We start from the raw sequence: 16,640 nt of genomic DNA, 5'->3' as shown, positions 1-16,640 counted from the left end.
GGAAAATTTGGGTGATTCGAGTCTCTTTCCAGAGGTGTGAGTGATGGAGCCCCAGAATGCACCCTGTTCATAAACAAAGTCGTGGGCCTCTGTGCTTAATGTCCTAAGACATTGGACAAATGTAACATGATGGTCTCAATGGCCCCTGAATTGCAAACACAACGATCTAATGGAAAATGGCTTCCAACGAGGAATAATTGAATGGCTTCTCCATGCAGTTGCAAACGGCGCTGCCCGTATGCATGTACCTAGAGAGCGGTTTAATCACGCCAGCCGCAGCTGGCCGCTCGCTCTGTAATTGGCTATTGATCTCTCAGGACTGGCTGTGGCTGCTGGGATATTCAGCCTGCCGATTGATTCATGAAGTGTAATTTCTCCTGGAAGCTGCCGGATGTTCTTGCGGTTCTCTTTCATGTGGCGTGCGTGTTTCTTGGTGACGGTACATATGTGTTTAGGAAACACGCCTTGTCCCCCGGGCCTGCCTGTGGCCATCAGGTCGACCTCTCAAATGCAGCCGTGTGATTTCCGCAAACGGCAGAGTGAGGGTGTTACTCAGAGAAAAGCAAGACGAACGTGGTAGGAATTGGTTGGAGAGGAGTAAGCTTCCTGTGCTTACGGCAGACTCGGCACGCATCCCAAAGCCGAGTCGGCGTGTGGCGGGGCGTCTGTCAGCCCGCTGCCTGTGGGCGCTTCTCCAGGCTGCCACACCCCTCTTGCCCCTTCTTGGCTCTACACGCTTATCCCATCCAGCATGACTGCTGGTGCTGATAATCAGGGTAATTGAGAGTGTGACATGATAGTTTGGACACACACTAGCAGTGCCCCATAAATCAGCCATAATGTTATTAATACCCGCATGTATTATGTGAAGCAAGCAGCAAGTTCAGTAGGTGTCTGGATGTGTGATATTTATTGGTCTTAATGAAATGGATCTCACTGTCAGCGGGATTGTCATCTATCTAATGAGTCACGCGATTCCCGGCCACTTTGTACCTCTAAAGCTTTCTGCTTAATGGATGCGACACCTGACCGGCTCCATTAGAGGGCCTGTCTGCTCGGAGCTCCGTGCAGTTCTGTGTGGGTGTCCCGTCTCAGGGGTCCATCTGGGTTTCTCTGGGTGATTGTTCGGCTTCTGTGTGCTGAATTAAAATGCAACTGTTTGTCGCGCTCTCTGTGTGTATGTCTCTCTGTCTGTATGTGTCTCTGTCTGTATGTCTCTCTCTGTCTTTCTTCCATTTCGTCTTTCTCCCCCTCTCATTTTCTCACTCTCTTATTCTCTCTCTCTTTCTTGACCTTTGCAGACAGGTTTGTTTTTAGCAGTCACACAGACAGATGTGCCTCAGGTCTTGCTGTGTGTTTTTGTAGACCTTCAGCCATGTCTAACCATCACACTGAGGTGGTAATCTCCATCCGGTGCTCTTCCCTCCTCCAAACAAGTAGGACAAGCCCCCGGTGGCTGTTCATTACCCGCCTGCAAACTGCACAAGGTTTGGCATACGAATCAGTTCTCCAAGCCTTTTGACTGTAGGGATTGTTATAATACCCTTATTTTGGGTTCTCCGTCTATGGCATGTAGGTAGACAGTTGGGTAACACACCCAAAAAAGTGAACGCTGTACACCTTAGAGACAGTGCCAGGACAGCCAACCTTTCAAAGAAACTGTACCCGCCCCCACCGTCCCCCCGGAAGCCAGGCAGTGCCAATTCAGAGAGGTCCAACCACCTAGTCATCCCCCAGAAGGGTGTCCATCTCCTGAGTCTGTTTTGACAGGCTCTCTGCATGCTCTTCTCGTGTCTGACAGTGGAGGTCGCTACCCCTGGGAAGGAAACCCTGAGAACCTGGTCAGGATGTAATTCTCAGCTGTGACTGATGTGGATCGGCGCTAATGGGTATAGAGTGAGTCTGATGGGAAGGAGAGTGCCGGTTTAATGATACCTGAAGCAGCTCCCGGAGTGTCTGAGGTGCAATGCGCTCTGACGCCCTGTGCAGTTTGTGCATAGTGACGGTGCCTGTGGACTGGCGTCTGCCGTAAGCGTTCTGTGCCGCACTTTATACTCCAGACCTCAGTCTGACTTCCCGTCACGCTCATCGCTGTGCACTCTCCCCCCCCCCCCCCACCACAAAAGAACCTAACAAGGCAAAGTGCCTGTTTTAGTAGGTGACTTTGATGTGAAGAGCCTTTGTAAGATCCCAGCAATGCCCTCGGATGGCTTTAGCGTTGCTATGGAAATCCCCGATAAGGATGACTGACGGCCCCTCACCCTGCAAGTGGAATTGCACTTATTAGTTCTGCATTGCGCGTGTGTGTTTCGGCTTGTGTGTCACTTTGGATGCGTGCGTCATACGCATGTGTTAATGAGAGACAGTCGACCACTCTTGAGGCTTCTCCGGAACCTGTCTCCTTAACCAGCCTGGACACTCCCTTCCTAGGGCCACGTTCCCAGGTCCGTAACGATCCCGTTTTCTGCAGGATGTACGTGCAAACTTTGTAAGGCCCTTTCTGCTTGGCAAGCGATTAATCTCCACATGGCTGGAGATGCATTTCCTGCAACTTTGTTTGCAAATCAAAAGTTGTGTGCTGCGATAATATGAAGCTGGCATCAGATGAATAAGATTAAGGGTTTTATTGGTTAATTGTCTTATTCTAACATTAATAGGTGTGTCGATGCTGTAATTAAATCTCTTATCTGTGTGTCAATACATTATAAAAGGATTAGGGAGTGATATCTCCAATGCCGGTAGAGATATCAATATTTATACTTAACATTGCTTACAGTTCTCTTGAAATTTGACGGGTGCATAAATCAGCCTCTCAGGAGTCTCAGAACTCTGTGCTTCACGCATTTCAAGGTCCAGCAACCCCTTTGTACAACAAAAGTTGGGACGTTGTGTAAAATGTAAATAAAAGCCGCATCCATTGTTTACAAATGATATAAACCCATATTTAATTGAAAATACAACAAAGACAACATATCCAATGTTAACTTTTAGAATTTTTATTATTTTATTACAAATATGTGCACAATTTGTATTTGATACCAGCAACATAAAAAAAGTTGGTGCAGAGGCGTGTTTACCGCTGCATTGCATGTTTACCCCTGTGCTGCGTGTTTACCGCTGTGTTGCATTACCTCTACAACAATATGTAAACATTTGGAAACTGAGGATACCAGTTGCTGGAGTTTTGAAAGTGAAGTGTTGTCCCATTCTTGCCTGATGCAGGATTTCAGCCGCCCTGCAGCTTTCAGTCTCCTTTCTCGTGTTTCTCGGCCCGCGGGTCTGGAAGGCAGGCGCTGTCCTACTGCTGAGCCATATTGTAATGTGTAGAATGGGCTGTGGCTCTGCTGAAAGAGACACGGCCTTCTCTGAAAAAGATGTTGTCTGGATGGCAGCGTATGTTGTTCCAAAACCTGTATATTTCCTTCAGCGTTAATGGTGCCTTCCCAGAAGTGCAAGCTGCCCCAGCCATGGGCACTAATGCACCCCCACACCATCACGGATGCTGGCTTTGGAACTGTCCGCTGCTAACAAGCTGGAAGGTCCCTCTCCTATTTAGACCAGAGGATGCGGTGTCCATGATGTCCGAAATGAATTTGAAATATTGATTGGTCAGACCGCAGGACAGTTTTCCATTGTGCCTCAGTCTTAAATGAGCTCATGCCCAGAGAAGTTGGCAGGGTTTCTGGTTTCTTCTTTGCATGATAGTTTCATCCTGTATTTGTGGATGCAGCAACAAACTGTGTTCATAGACAATGTTTTTCACAAGTGTTCCTGATCCTGTGCAGTGAGTTTCACTATAGAACCGCGTCTGTTTTTAATGCAGTGCCACTCGAGGACCTGAACATCACGGCTAGCCAGCCTTGTCCCTTGTCCACAGTGATTTTCACTATAGAACCGCGTCTGTTTTTAATGCAGTGCCACTTGAGGACCTGAACATCACGGCTAGCTGGCCGTGTCCCTTGTCCACAGTGATTTTCACTATAGAATCATGTCTGTTTTTAATGCAGTGCCACTCGAGGACCTGAACATCACGGCTAGCCAGCCTTGTCCTTTGCCCACAGTGATTTTCACTATAGAACCGCGTCTGTTTTTAATGCAGTGCCACCTGAGGACCTGAACATCACGGCTAGCCAGCCTTGTCCCTTGCCCACAGTGATTTTCACTATAGAACCACGTCTGTTTTTAATGCAGTGCCACTTGAGGACCTGAACATCATGGCTAGCTGGCCTTGTCCCTTGTCCACAGTGACTTCCCCAGGTTCTCTGAATCTTTTAATGAAATTATGGCCCAAAGATGATGGAATTTCCAAATTCTTGGCAATATTACATTGAGGAACATTATTCTTAAATTGTTGCACTATTTGCCCACACAGTCTTTCACAGAGTGGTGAACCTCTCCCCATCTTCACTGTACAGAGTGGTGAACCTCTCCCCATCTTCACTGCATAGAGTGGTGAACCTCTCCCCATCTTCACTGCACAGAGTGGTGAACCTCTCCCCATCTTCACTGCACAGAGTGGTGAACCTCTCCCCATCGTCACTGCACAGAGTGGTGAACCTCTCCCCATCGTCACTGCACAGAGTGGTGAACCTCTCCCCATCGTCACTGCACAGAGTGGTGAACCTCTCCCCATCGTCACTGCATAGAGTGGTGAACCTCTCCCCATCGTCACTGCATAGAGTGGTGAACCTCTCCCCATCGTCACTGCATAGAGTGGTGAACCTCTCCCCATCTTCACTGCATAGAGTGGTGAACCTCTCCCCATCTTCACTGCACAGAGACTCTGCCTCTCTGGGAGGCTCTTTTTATACCCAATCATCTGACTGACCTGTTGCTAATTAACCTAATTAGTTGTGAGAGATTCAGGTAAGTGTTTTGTTTTAGCCTTGGACAACTTATCCAGTCTTTTGTTGCCCCTGTCCCAACATTATTGAAACATATATTGCTGGCATCAAATTCAATTTGAGTATATATTTCTCATAAAACAATAGAATTTCTCAGTTTCAGCATATTATATGCTGTCTTTGTTCTATTGTCAATTAAAATGGGTTTATGTGATTTGTAGATCACTGCATTTGGTTTTTATTTACATTTTACACAGCCAACCAGTTTTTGTTAAAACAGGATTGTAGGTATGTGTCTCTCCAGAGCTTCTGGTCAGGGTTTATGAACATCATTATTCAAAGCTCACAGTAGATGAAAATGGTTTAACTTCTGAAACCGAGACCAATATTGCTATACAAACGTTCTCGTGTCTGTTCCAGAGCCTGTTGGGTTCTCATTGCTTCACCATCCATCCATCCATCCATCCATTGTCCAAACCGCTTATCGCGGGGGGTCCGGAGCCTATCCCGGAAGCAATGGGCATGAGGCAGGGAACAACCCAGGACGGGGGGCTAGCCCATCAAAGGGCACACTCACACATCATTCCATCATTTTATTAATGTTTCAAAACTCATTTTTTACAATTAGTACTGTATCACATGTAAATCCTAAAACTTGTATTCTGTGTAAAGTAAGGGCAAGATTCTTTATATTTTGTCAATATTGTACATTATACCTATTGTGTTTTGTCACGTGACATTCACTCCTGCGGTAAAAGCTATGATGGTTTCATTAGCTCAAGATGGATAATATCCCTGAGACTGCAGGCCCCCGGGACGCATCCATGTGTGCAGTGTGGGGACATTTTTCTAGTGGAGTAATGGGATGGCACTTGTGTCATAGACAAAATTCACACAACTTCTCCAAGGTTTTTTTTTTTAAAAAGTCTGTGTAGCCGGGAGGTGAGGCTGCAGGCACGCAGCCCATATCAGAAGACATCCCACCACTGAGGTCAGCAGGGCATGTACGGATAACAAGGGGAGGAGCTTTCGGGTCCAGAGAGTACAAATCGAGACCAAGATTTCGTTTCAGCCAACCAGTTGAGTACTTTGCGACTGACTCTTTATACTCAACTAGTTGGTTGAAACTAAATCTTGGTCTGGATTTTGTACTCTCTGGACCTGAAACCTCCACCTCCACTCTCCCTCCCAAAAGATGACAAAAAACCCAGATATAAGAAAACTGTGAAAAAATGGAGGACTGCTGTGAACTGTGGATTTGGAGAGTTGCTTCACCCCTAGTGGATGTGTTCTGTCTGTGAGGGTCTCCATCAGCGGGGTTACGATTAAAGCCTGCTTTGTGCAGGACTCCTGCCTTTCCACTGCTTCCTGCGTTGTTTGGTGCTGCCTGCTGTCCCTCTCTTTGGCTCTCGACCTCAGTGACGCCCTCTGCTGCACAGGCATGACGGAACTCTCCCTGCCACCGCTGAATCTGAAGCGTCTGTATCAGGAGACCCTGGAGATGGAGCCCGTCCTCATAATTATCTCGCCGGGAGCTGACCCATCCCAGGAACTGCTGGAGCTGGCTGGGGAGACGGTGGGCCGCGACAGCTACCATGAGGTGTGGCCTGCCACTGGCCCTTCGCGCAGTGGCACATTTCTGCATTTATTTCCTTATTATTAAATCTGTACCCAGAACAGCTCATTTCCCCGCATGTGTGTTTTCTTTGAACAAATAAGGTAAGATACAGGTACAAGCAGAGCCCTAGTAACAGCTGGCTTGAGGCAGCCCAATAGGACGTTGGCTCCAAGCTTAATGAAGGCGCAGTGATAATGGCTTTAGAAGGTGCTCTTAATCTGACCTCCATGCAGACATCCAGACGGCGTATCAGAGAGCTGAGGTCAGACAGTGACAGGAGCATATTAAGCAGAGATGACAGCGATAAGTCCTGCCAGACACCCTGGCTTTTAATCAGCGTGTCATTGGCTGTTAAGCGGCACGATGATTCCGGATCTAACGCCTGCCCACATGAGTGCATGGGGCCTCGATGTCTCACATGCTGACAGTGAGGCTCCTCCTGTGTAAACTGGAGGCTCACATCCAGATGTGCTCTCCTCGCAGCACGGCAGGATGGAAGTTGAAATTTGACCTCTCTGCATCTCATTATCTGCCTGTCCTCCTTTTTACTGTGCGCATCTGTAACCCTCTCGCTGTGTTCCCCCCCCCGCCCTCCCTTCCTCCAGCTGGCTATGGGTCAGGGCCAGGCCGACGTCGCTGTCCAGACCCTCAAGGAGTGCGCTCGTAATGGAGAGTGGTTGTGTCTCAAGAACTTGCACCTCGTCACCGCCTGGCTCCCCCTACTGGAGAAGGTGGGCATTTTGGCTTGGTGTAGCACCTGTGTTGATGGGTGACCTGATATTCCTACCTGCCCAAGGTTTAGCGGCTTTGAGGCCGTGGGGTAGCTGTGTCTGTGGGAAGCCTGCTTTCCGCTTTCTCCTCCTCCACAGAGGGGATAGGCAGGTCTGCCTGCGGAAATCTGCCGTCTCGAGCCACTGATTTCATTCCCTATTTAGCTTTAATTGCATCCACTGTCAACCAGGCAGTAGATGGAAATTTATTCCAGGTTTCCTCCTTGCGCTTCCTCACAGAGCCTCTGTACCCACAAACCTCATCCGCGTTATTTGCGGCGAATGTCCAGGCAGAGGCTTGCTAACGCCAGTCCGATCAATGCGCCTCTGACTGGCATGACATCCTCCACCAGAGCCCGGCTGCAGGCCACATGACAAGAATCAGCTGGTTCAGGCCACTTTTACCCAGAAAGTGATTATTTTTTTTTTTTTGAGCGCCCCCCCCCCCCCCCCCCCCCCCCCTTTTGTGGCTCCAACCCCTGGCTGTACTCCCAGTTCCACTAAGCTTTATTGCCTTTGACGAGCAGCCTCATGTTGGTTCCTATGTTTATGCCACAGAACCTTGTTAATTTCAGCCCGGCCTCAGTGTCTTTCTCCCTGTGATCGGAATCTTCACCATGCACCCAAACTCAGGACACTCTGGCCCGTGTGTGCAGTATTAGATGGTCCCCACAATGTGATAAGACCTGTCATTCTGGCAGCTTTTCCACCGCACAAAGTACGGTACTTTCGGCATTTTCACTTTTCCATTGACTTCCGCTCGAAAGTTCCAGTACCGAAAGTACAAAACCAGCTGGGCTGCTACTGTGGTGCTTTGGTGCTGCTGAAAGGCCAAAAACCGGCATCTTTTGAAACACAGTGAACAGCGAGAAATGAGATAAAAAGCAGTAGAAACAAAAATATAAATAAAGTAAAATGGAAGGATGGACAAACACAGGCTTTAATCGCCATATGGTCGGATGAACAGATCCAGCGGGATTTGGATGGATAAAAAAGTATTTGCCGTAATAGCAAGCGGCTTGGAAGAAATGGGGCTCAAGCGAAACACCGAACAATCGCAAAAAGCTGGTTGACTGAGCTTCTAATTATAAGAATCAACAACACCAGTCCCAGCACGTCTTCCGTGTTTGAATTCAGTTAAAGAAATACCGCACCGCGCTTTGTGATGATGTCAGTCAGGGTCAGTCACTGATGATGTCATTTGGCACTGGTACCAGTTTTTGCGCCAGTGGAAAACCGAAACAAAAGTACCGTACTTTTGGTACTTTATGGAAGTACCGAAAGTACGGTACCTGGTGCAGTGGAAAAGAGCCCTCTGACCTTGTGGGGACATTTTTCAGTCCCCTCAAAGGGAAACTCTGTTGTATAAAAATCTGTGAGTTTTCCCATAGAAATAAATGAACAGTCCCCCCCAAAAGATATACATACAACCCTGTGTGTGTGTGTCTGTGTGTGTCTGTGTGTGTGTGAGAGAGATCCTCTGTCTGGGATTCCCCTCCTCTTGGTGACTCTTTCTCTTCGACCGCTCTCTCAATCTGCATCTCTCTCCAGAGAATTCAGAACGATGTCATTATCAGGCACAAATGCTTAGCAATGATCGGCAGCTTCAGGGGGGGCGGGGGGGGTCTCTCGGACGAGGTGGTCTTTAAAGACCTGAGCTGGGTGTGGGGCAGGTTGGAGAGGTGTCACGGTTCCTGCGTGTGGGTGATGATGGTTTCCTGGGGCCTACGGGCATCTTTATACTTCCCGCCCTTGATGATTGGTGTATATTTTTTTATTCCAAATGGAAGCTAATTAAAAATGTGCTGACACGCTCAGTAGTTGGTTTGAGTTCTTCACACGTGGGGCCTGCACTGACTTCAGCACACCTACAGTGATGGCGCTCATGAATATCAAAGCTGTCCTGCTCTAGAGGATCATGGGAAAATGGCCACTTAGTCCCACGTTAGGAAGATTCAGGCAGGTGGTCTCTCTTCCTTTCTCTCAACTCTTGAGTTTTTGGGTTGATGTTCTGGGATGTGGTGAGGAATATGCAGAATGTGTAGGGGTGAAATGCCCCCCCACCACCCCACGTCTGGATGCTTATACACAACTTTTGTGTTGGTTCCTCAGGAGCTCAACGTTCTTCGACCCAAAGCCGGGTTCCGCCTGTGGCTCACAGCTGAAGTGCACGCCAGGTTCTCCCCCATCCTGCTGCAGAGCAGCCTGAAGGTCACGTACGAGGTACGGACCGGCGGTCTGGCTAAGAGGGGCTCGCTACCATGAACTGTGGCTGCCTTCTCCACGATGTTGGCTTCCCCCCCCCAGGCCCCCCCCGGCTTGAAGAAGAACCTCATGAGGACTTACGAGTCGTGGAGCCCAGAGCAGATCAGTAAGGGGGGCTCGGTGGTGCGAGCTCAGACTCTCTTCGGCCTCGCCTGGTTCCACGCCGTGTGCCAGGAGCGCCGAAACTACATCCCCCAGGTACCACCCGTTATCTGCTGCCTACCTGTGTGTGGCCGCCATTGCTGTAATCATTTATGTTCATCAGAGGTGCAGGTTTCATTAGAGCACATTAGAGAGGAAGCCGTCTGCAGCGAAGCTCCATCCCTGTCCTTTCATGGCCAATTAAACAGGCTGTAATAGCTGGTGGATGAGGTAGGGGGAGGGTCTGAGGTGGGTGGAGCCAGGGAGATCCGCTGAAAGGTGGCTGTGCCTGCAAGTCTCCAAGAGAAACAAAGCTTTATTGACTGGTACTTCATGGGCAGGTCACATGGTCAGAGTCATATTAATACCAGCCGCACTGGCCAATAGTGTCGCTTGGATTCTACTGTGCTTATGATGTGGCCTCTGTAAGAGGGGAGGCGTGAGACCACGTCTACCGGGCCACCCGTGCAGCAGTTATACCCAGCCATTATTTAGATGTGTTTCAGATATAACACTTAATTAAATTGCCAGGCTCTGAGTGAGCCCGCTTAATTAATTAGCAGTTATCTCTTTTGTTAAATTGATGTTGGCAGCATTCGCTTGGTGAAGGTTAGGAGTGTATTTTTACAGGAGTGCAGTCAGACCTTAATTACTGAGCATCTTATCGATGATCTCCCACTAGATACCAGGCTCTCTAAACAGGAACCAGCTGGCTCTTTCTCACATATTATTATTATTATGATTATTATTACTAGGTTTGTAAGGTACAGAATGTAGATAATTTCCTTCTAGGTATCATCACACATTCATCCATTAAAACCTGACTCCTTAATACCGCCCCCACAGTGGGATTCCACCCCCCTAACCATCAGACTGAGAATGCAGCCAGTTCCTGGGTAATATTTACCCCCCAATCCATCACTATGAGCTCAGGAGGGATCCAGGAGCAACATAAGCGCTTGGTCTAAATGTTTCATTTACGGGTTGCTGTTTGCAGGGGTCTCATCCTTCCTGGCCTGATGTTAATGCACCTCCCACTTGCTGCCGTTATGCCACCGTAGCGGGTTAGCACCTGACTGATAGCCAGGTGTCAGGCGCTAAGTAAAGGGTGGGGGGGGGGATTCACTTGGAATTTCTTATTGTAATAATTTAGAAACTCATTTGTCTGAGGATTTGCATGGTGAGTGCATTGCCGCCCGGAGCGGGGAGGCAGGGCTTGGTGGGGGAATATGGCCGCTCTTCATCCTGTTCTTAGGGGATGTGGAGGTGCTGTGCCAGGCTGTAACTCTGTCGCATCATATTCCACATCCGCGGCTGCTGGTGCCGTGCTGTGATTGCGCTCTGCGTTTACGCTTCCAAGGGGGTGTGTCTGTCAGGCTGGACAGCCTGTCACTGTGTGTTCTGAGCCCAGCCTGTATATTTGGTAAACCTGCGTAAACAAAGAAATTCCTCTCCTTCTAGGGCTGGACAAAATTCTACGAATTCTCTTTGTCTGATCTACGCGCCGGGTTCGAGATCATCGACAGGCTTTTCGAAGGTAATGGCAGGGGCTAAGCCGAGCTTATTTAACATTAAACCTGCTTAGTTTAACATTAACATTTGCTGCAGTCTCTGTGAAGCTGTCCAGTGGCTCACATCCCTACAGAAATGGTCAGCAGTGGTGGTGGGACCTGGGTTTGTTTCACTCTGGTCCTCCGGAGTCACAGACCGGCGTCCCCTGCTGGTGGGGGGGCATCATGTCAGCCAGCTGTGGCACCCAGCTCCCCAGCCTGCTTCCCTTTCCTTTCCTCCAAGTGGCCTGGAATTTGCACCCGTAGAACACAGATGTCCACTGTGGCTTTCTTGTTTTCATGCTGTGGCCTGGATGAATTCCCAGGCGTTTTAAACCACTTTCTCAGTTTAGCTTCCGGACAGTTCCGCATTGCCCCCTTTTGTTATTGAGCTGAATGAAAGCAGGCGGGCAGTGAAGCCTCCATTCAGGCCTTTTCCTCCTAAATATCCGGCTCATCTTGCTGTGTGATTAGATGGATGGATGATGGACCCTGTTGGCTTATAATTTCTAAGTACGCTCCTAGTGGTGAGTTGTGTGGAACTGCAACCCCTGTGATCCCTGACTGCAGGAGCCAAAGACGTCCAGTGGGAGTTTTGTACGAGGGATTCTGGAGAACGCCGTCTACGGCGGCCTCGTCGACAACCGTACGACCAGCGTGTCCTACGCTCTTACCTGGAGCAGTTCTTCAGCGCCCGCCTCGGCTCTAAGGCAGCAGCAGCCTTCCCAGCGCAGATCAGCCTGCCCAGCACCTGCAGTGTCCAGGTGGGTCGGCCTGGTTAGCAGTTTGAAGAATCCTTCTCCAGAAAGCCAACCACTCAAGTCACTTTGACCCAGGAGGGCTAGGATTTGCATTCAGTTAATAAAAATGACTTTATGACTAAAAACATATCAGCATGTCAGCTTCTTCGTACACGGGTGTGACTCCTCCGTGGGTCTTTGGCCAAGCGGAATGAGCCTCATGTGACCCGGTGCCCAATTTCAGGATTACCGAGGTGCCATCAAGACCTCCCCGAGGACGACCGGCCTGCGTTCTTCGGCCTGCCGGCCAACATTGAGCGCATCGGCTCAGCGCATCTGCAGCTCCCAGGTAGGTGGAGTGCGATCATGTGATCGCCTCGCCCGCGGTCCCCCTGCCCGCCCCGCTGGCATTCACTTGGCCCAGGTTAAATCTCTCGAGCAGCTCACGGATTGGAGAGGTAGCAGGATGTAAGGAGCTGAGTCCTGCATTCCATGCGATCGCTGAGCTGCCATAACACTGCATTTGGAGCGGGAAGGCAGTGCTGACCGGGGTGGGGGGGGGACACAGCTGTTTCCTGTAGGTCGTGACCTGAGGCATGTTTGTCCCACTCCCTTCAAAGCCGTGCAAGTCGCTCAGGCAGCTGTGGGAGCGCCATCTCTCACTCATCTCACCGGCCACACAAGTCCTCTGTTATACGCAGCCAGACATTTTTAATGCTAAAATAACAGTGGTGACATTTTCAGTAGGACTTGCTTTCATTGAACGTTTCCCTCGCACAACATCGCCTTATTTTAAAGCCCCCGTGTGGGCTGGGGTTTTACGTTTAGCAGGCTGTGTGCAGCACCTGCAGAGCTCGGCGCATGACCGTGCAGCATGCAGCATGCAGCATAGGCAGCGTTCCGCTCATCGTGTCCCATGCACCAAAGACCAAGGGTGTTGTTTTACTCTAGGGGGCAGAGAACTACAAGCATCCCAATTAGACTTTATCAGCACTAATTAATTACTAAATGTATGTTTAAAATTAGACCGGCGGATAAAAGTAACTCCTTTTCACATTGTGGAAAGATCTGTTTCCAGTTTTCAAACTGCCTTGTTTCCTGTAACGTCGGCAGATGCTATCATCGTATTGTCAGTACTAGAAGGTTCCCCTGCCTACATTTGGGTCATTATTTTGTGTGCTGTAGTGATTCATCTTTTCCGGAAGGAGCAGAAAGGTGTGCAACCACTTTAGGGAGGGGCTGGCACAGCCGGACCGGCCCCCAGTGTGCTATGGTTTATATAAGAGCTGCAGTATTAAGTCAGTTTGTCTTTTCCATCTATCCCAGAGGAACAGAGGAAGAAAACACCCCCCGCCCTTTATCCAGAGTGTCCCCCGGCGGCATGGTGAACTGCAATGGGAAATAAGGCATGGCAAAGCCTCGGGTCCAACGTGGGCCTGGGAGTGGGGAGCCACGCGCTTTGCTAATTACTGACCTGTGAGGAGACGTTTGTATTGGCTAGCGTCCCGCCTTGCGTCCCGCCTTGTCTCCCAGCCTTGCGTCCCGCCTTGTCTCCCAGCCTTGTCTCCCAGCCTTGTCTCCCGCCTTGCGTCCCGCCTTGCGTCCAACCTTGTCTCCCGCCTTGCGTCCCGCCTTGTCTCCCGCCTTGTCTCCCGCCTTGCGTCCCGCCTTGCGTCCCGCCTTGTCTCCCGCCTTGCGTCCCGCCTTGTCTCCCGCCTTGGTCTCCCGCCTTGTCTCCCGCCTTGCGTCCCGCCTTGCGTCCCGCCTTGCGTCCCGCCTTGTCTCCCGCCTTGTCTCCCCGCCTTGCGTCCCGCCTTGTCTCCCAGCCTTGTCTCCCGCCTTGCGTCCCGCCTTGTCTCCCAGCCTTGTCTCCCCGCCTTGCGTCCCGCCTTGTCTCCCGCCTTGCGTCCAACCTTGTCTCCCGCCTTGCGTCCCGCCTTGTCTCCCGCCTTGCGTCCCGCCTTGCGTCCCGCCTTGTCTCCCGCCTTGCGTCCCGCCTTGCGTCCCGCCTTGTCTCCCGCCTTGCGTCCCGCCTTGCGTCCCGCCTTGCGTCCCGCCTTGCGTCCCGCCTTGTCTCTCCCGCCTTGTCTCCCGCCTTGCGTCCCGCCTTGCGTCCCGCCTTGCGTCCCGCCTTGTCTCCCGCCTTGCGTCCCGCCTTGCGTCCAACCTTGTCTCCCGCCTTGCGTCCCGCCTTGTCTCCCGCCTTGCGTCCCGCCTTGTCTCCCGCCTTGTCTCCCGCCTTGCGTCCCGCCTTGTCTCCCAGCCTTGTCTCCCGCCTTGCGTCCCGCCTTGTCTCCCAGCCTTGCCTCCCGCCTTGTCTCCCGCCTTGTCTCCCAGCCTTGTCTCCCGCCTTGCGTCCCGCCTTGTCTCCCGCCTTGCGTCCAACCTTGTCTCCCGCCTTGCGTCCCGCCTTGTCTCCCGCCTTGCGTCCCGCCTTGCGTCCCGCCTTGTCTCCCGCCTTGCGTCCCGCCTTGCGTCCCGCCTTGTCTCCCGCCTTGCGTCCCGCCTTGCGTCCCGCCTTGTCTCCCGCCTTGCGTCCCGCCTTGTCTCCCGCCTTGCGTCCCGCCTTGCGTCCCGCCTTGTCTCCCGCCTTGCGTCCCGCCTTGTCTCCCGCCTTGTCTCCCGCCTTGTCTCCCGCCTTGCGTCCCGCCTTGTCTCCCGCCTTGTCTCCCGCCTTGTCTCCCACCTTGCATTCCCCCCAGGGGACCGTCAAAGGCGCTTATTTAGCAAGGATGCGGTCCGGTCAATTTATGCAGAGTTGGGAATCGGAGCCCTCCTGTGATGATGCCACGGGGGACCAATTAGGATGCTGTGCTTCTTAGACAGGCAGACCTGTACCTGGGGGTTGGTGGGGGGGGGGGGGGAAGGGAGAGCTAGTCGGAGCTCTGCAGTAGACAAACACCGCCCTGTGCTCTTTGTGCACATGTAGCCACCTTGCCTGAGGAAACTGCTGTGATCACATGTGACCTTCCAGTGTCCTCCATTTCAGCCAGCGACCCGAACACGACCGTGGGGACGATTGTTTCGGCACCAGAGTCAGACATGTCACTGGCCACAGTTCCTTTGTTGTGCCTTACTGGTTCATAGACGAATCTCAGCATGACCCAGTGACACTCTCGCAGTGTCCCCAGCCTCACCCAGGAGGACTGCTCTCAGATCGGCGCACGTCGATACCCTTGTACACTGTCTGGGAATCATTTCCGGAATTTGCAGTCAGATGTTGAAGGTTAACAGTTTCAGAATGAAAGATTTTCATTCCAGACCTTTTACTTAAATATCACTTTGTAAGAAGTGAGAGGCTTGCACTGTTAAGCGCTGTAAGCACACACTGCAGCGCATCCTCATGAGTATTCAGCTGGGGGGGGGGGGGGGCTTCACTTAACATCACTCCTCCAATGTGAAAATTTCCCCTTGACAAATGGCCCATCTCACGTCGCATTAGAATTTGCACTTGACCTGTGCTTCAGGCTGGGCCAGGTCCCCTGCCGCCCATGCTGAGGCCACTTACACTGAAAGTGGCACATTTCACGCTTTTCACAGCCCCCAGTTTCACCAGAGCGGCCGTGGTACCTCCAGTCACTCAACAGTGTGTCCCTCTGCGGGTCAAAGGACGTGGGGCTTGACAACGCGATAGCTGAGCTTCTTTTTCTTTGTCATCCTCCCATCTTGCTGTTCCATGAGGTGGCCCTATCGGCACACGGGATGAAACAGGATTCTCAGCGTTGGATGGCTGGCTTGGTTACCATGTCGACCGGATTGTGGAGGAGTACATGCTGCATGTATGCTGACGATACCCATTTGCATCCGGCTTGTTCTGTCCGGCCCTCTCAAGGCAAAGTCATACCCCAGGCATGTTGCCCCTCTGCCCCCAAACAGCTCCCTGAGTGCGGCAGAAAGCTGTGTGCCTGCAGATCACTGCTCTCGCATTACGCGTGGATCCCGGGGGGCTCGCGGCCCGGCAGCATTTCAGTGCGTCCAATCAGAAAAACACGTCACTCTGGTCCTCCGCTTTGCATGCATGTCGCAACTTCCACACGCCTACCTGTGGCCGTGATGCAGACATTAGCAGGTGACACCTATCAGTGAGACGAGGGCTTAGGGACATGGGAGAGGATCTAAAAGGGGTCACTCTGCATTACCGCAATGACTCAGGAAATGCGAGAGAGACGGATGGCGGGGGTCCTCCCTTAATACTGGGGAGCAGGGGGGTCAGCACTTAATAACCACTCGACTGGGCGGAAGCCGACATCCAGGGCAGCTGGTGTCAGTCGCTGTTCAGATGATCAAGGAATCTGAATTTTTCAAACAAATGTTTCTTCCCTTGCCTTTTAACTATCCCATCTAAGATACATAATCACCCTGAATGCTGGGTGAATTACTAAGAAGTATGATGTGACAGAGATTCCATGCCCCCGCCCCCCCCCCCGTGTGTGTGCAGGACACCAGGAGAGTGCCGCCTGGTGGACAGGTTGAGCTATAGAAAATATATGTGTTTACTGTAATGAACGAGAAAGTGGTTTTACTCGGGTGTTTGTGTCAGACGGGGAGTGTGGGGCTCTCTGAGGCTGTGGAAGTCACCTGGATCAATGCCGCAGCCCGTCGGCCCGCTGCCGCTCTCACTGGGCACCTCCATTCACCAGCCCTTTTTACAAGATCTATGGGACACGGTCTGAAACTGGCTGATTACTGCTCCTCCGCCACCTTCACAGCCC

General features: G+C 51.4%; 1 protein-coding gene across 1 annotated transcript in view; it reads left to right on the top strand.

Annotated features, from left to right (window-relative positions):
* LOC125711867 (cytoplasmic dynein 2 heavy chain 1) overlaps positions 1–16,640 on the top strand; it is a 77,900-nt gene that overhangs the window by 50,102 nt on the left and 11,158 nt on the right. Inside the window, 11 exon segments of the mRNA XM_048981273.1 lie at positions 6,284–6,444; positions 7,068–7,193; positions 9,345–9,455; positions 9,540–9,695; positions 11,100–11,175; positions 11,759–11,781; positions 11,783–11,831; positions 11,834–11,952; positions 12,173–12,191; positions 12,194–12,249; positions 12,251–12,277. Of these exon segments, the coding sequence (XP_048837230.1) occupies positions 6,284–6,444; positions 7,068–7,193; positions 9,345–9,455; positions 9,540–9,695; positions 11,100–11,175; positions 11,759–11,781; positions 11,783–11,831; positions 11,834–11,952; positions 12,173–12,191; positions 12,194–12,249; positions 12,251–12,277 (923 nt within the window).

The sequence above is a fragment of the Brienomyrus brachyistius genome, chromosome 17, assembly GCF_023856365.1.
Source record: "Brienomyrus brachyistius isolate T26 chromosome 17, BBRACH_0.4, whole genome shotgun sequence".
NCBI classification, from domain to species: domain Eukaryota; kingdom Metazoa; phylum Chordata; class Actinopteri; order Osteoglossiformes; family Mormyridae; genus Brienomyrus; species Brienomyrus brachyistius.
Note: the sequence above shows the minus strand (reverse complement) of the source record. Positions and strands in the feature narration are given on the sequence as shown.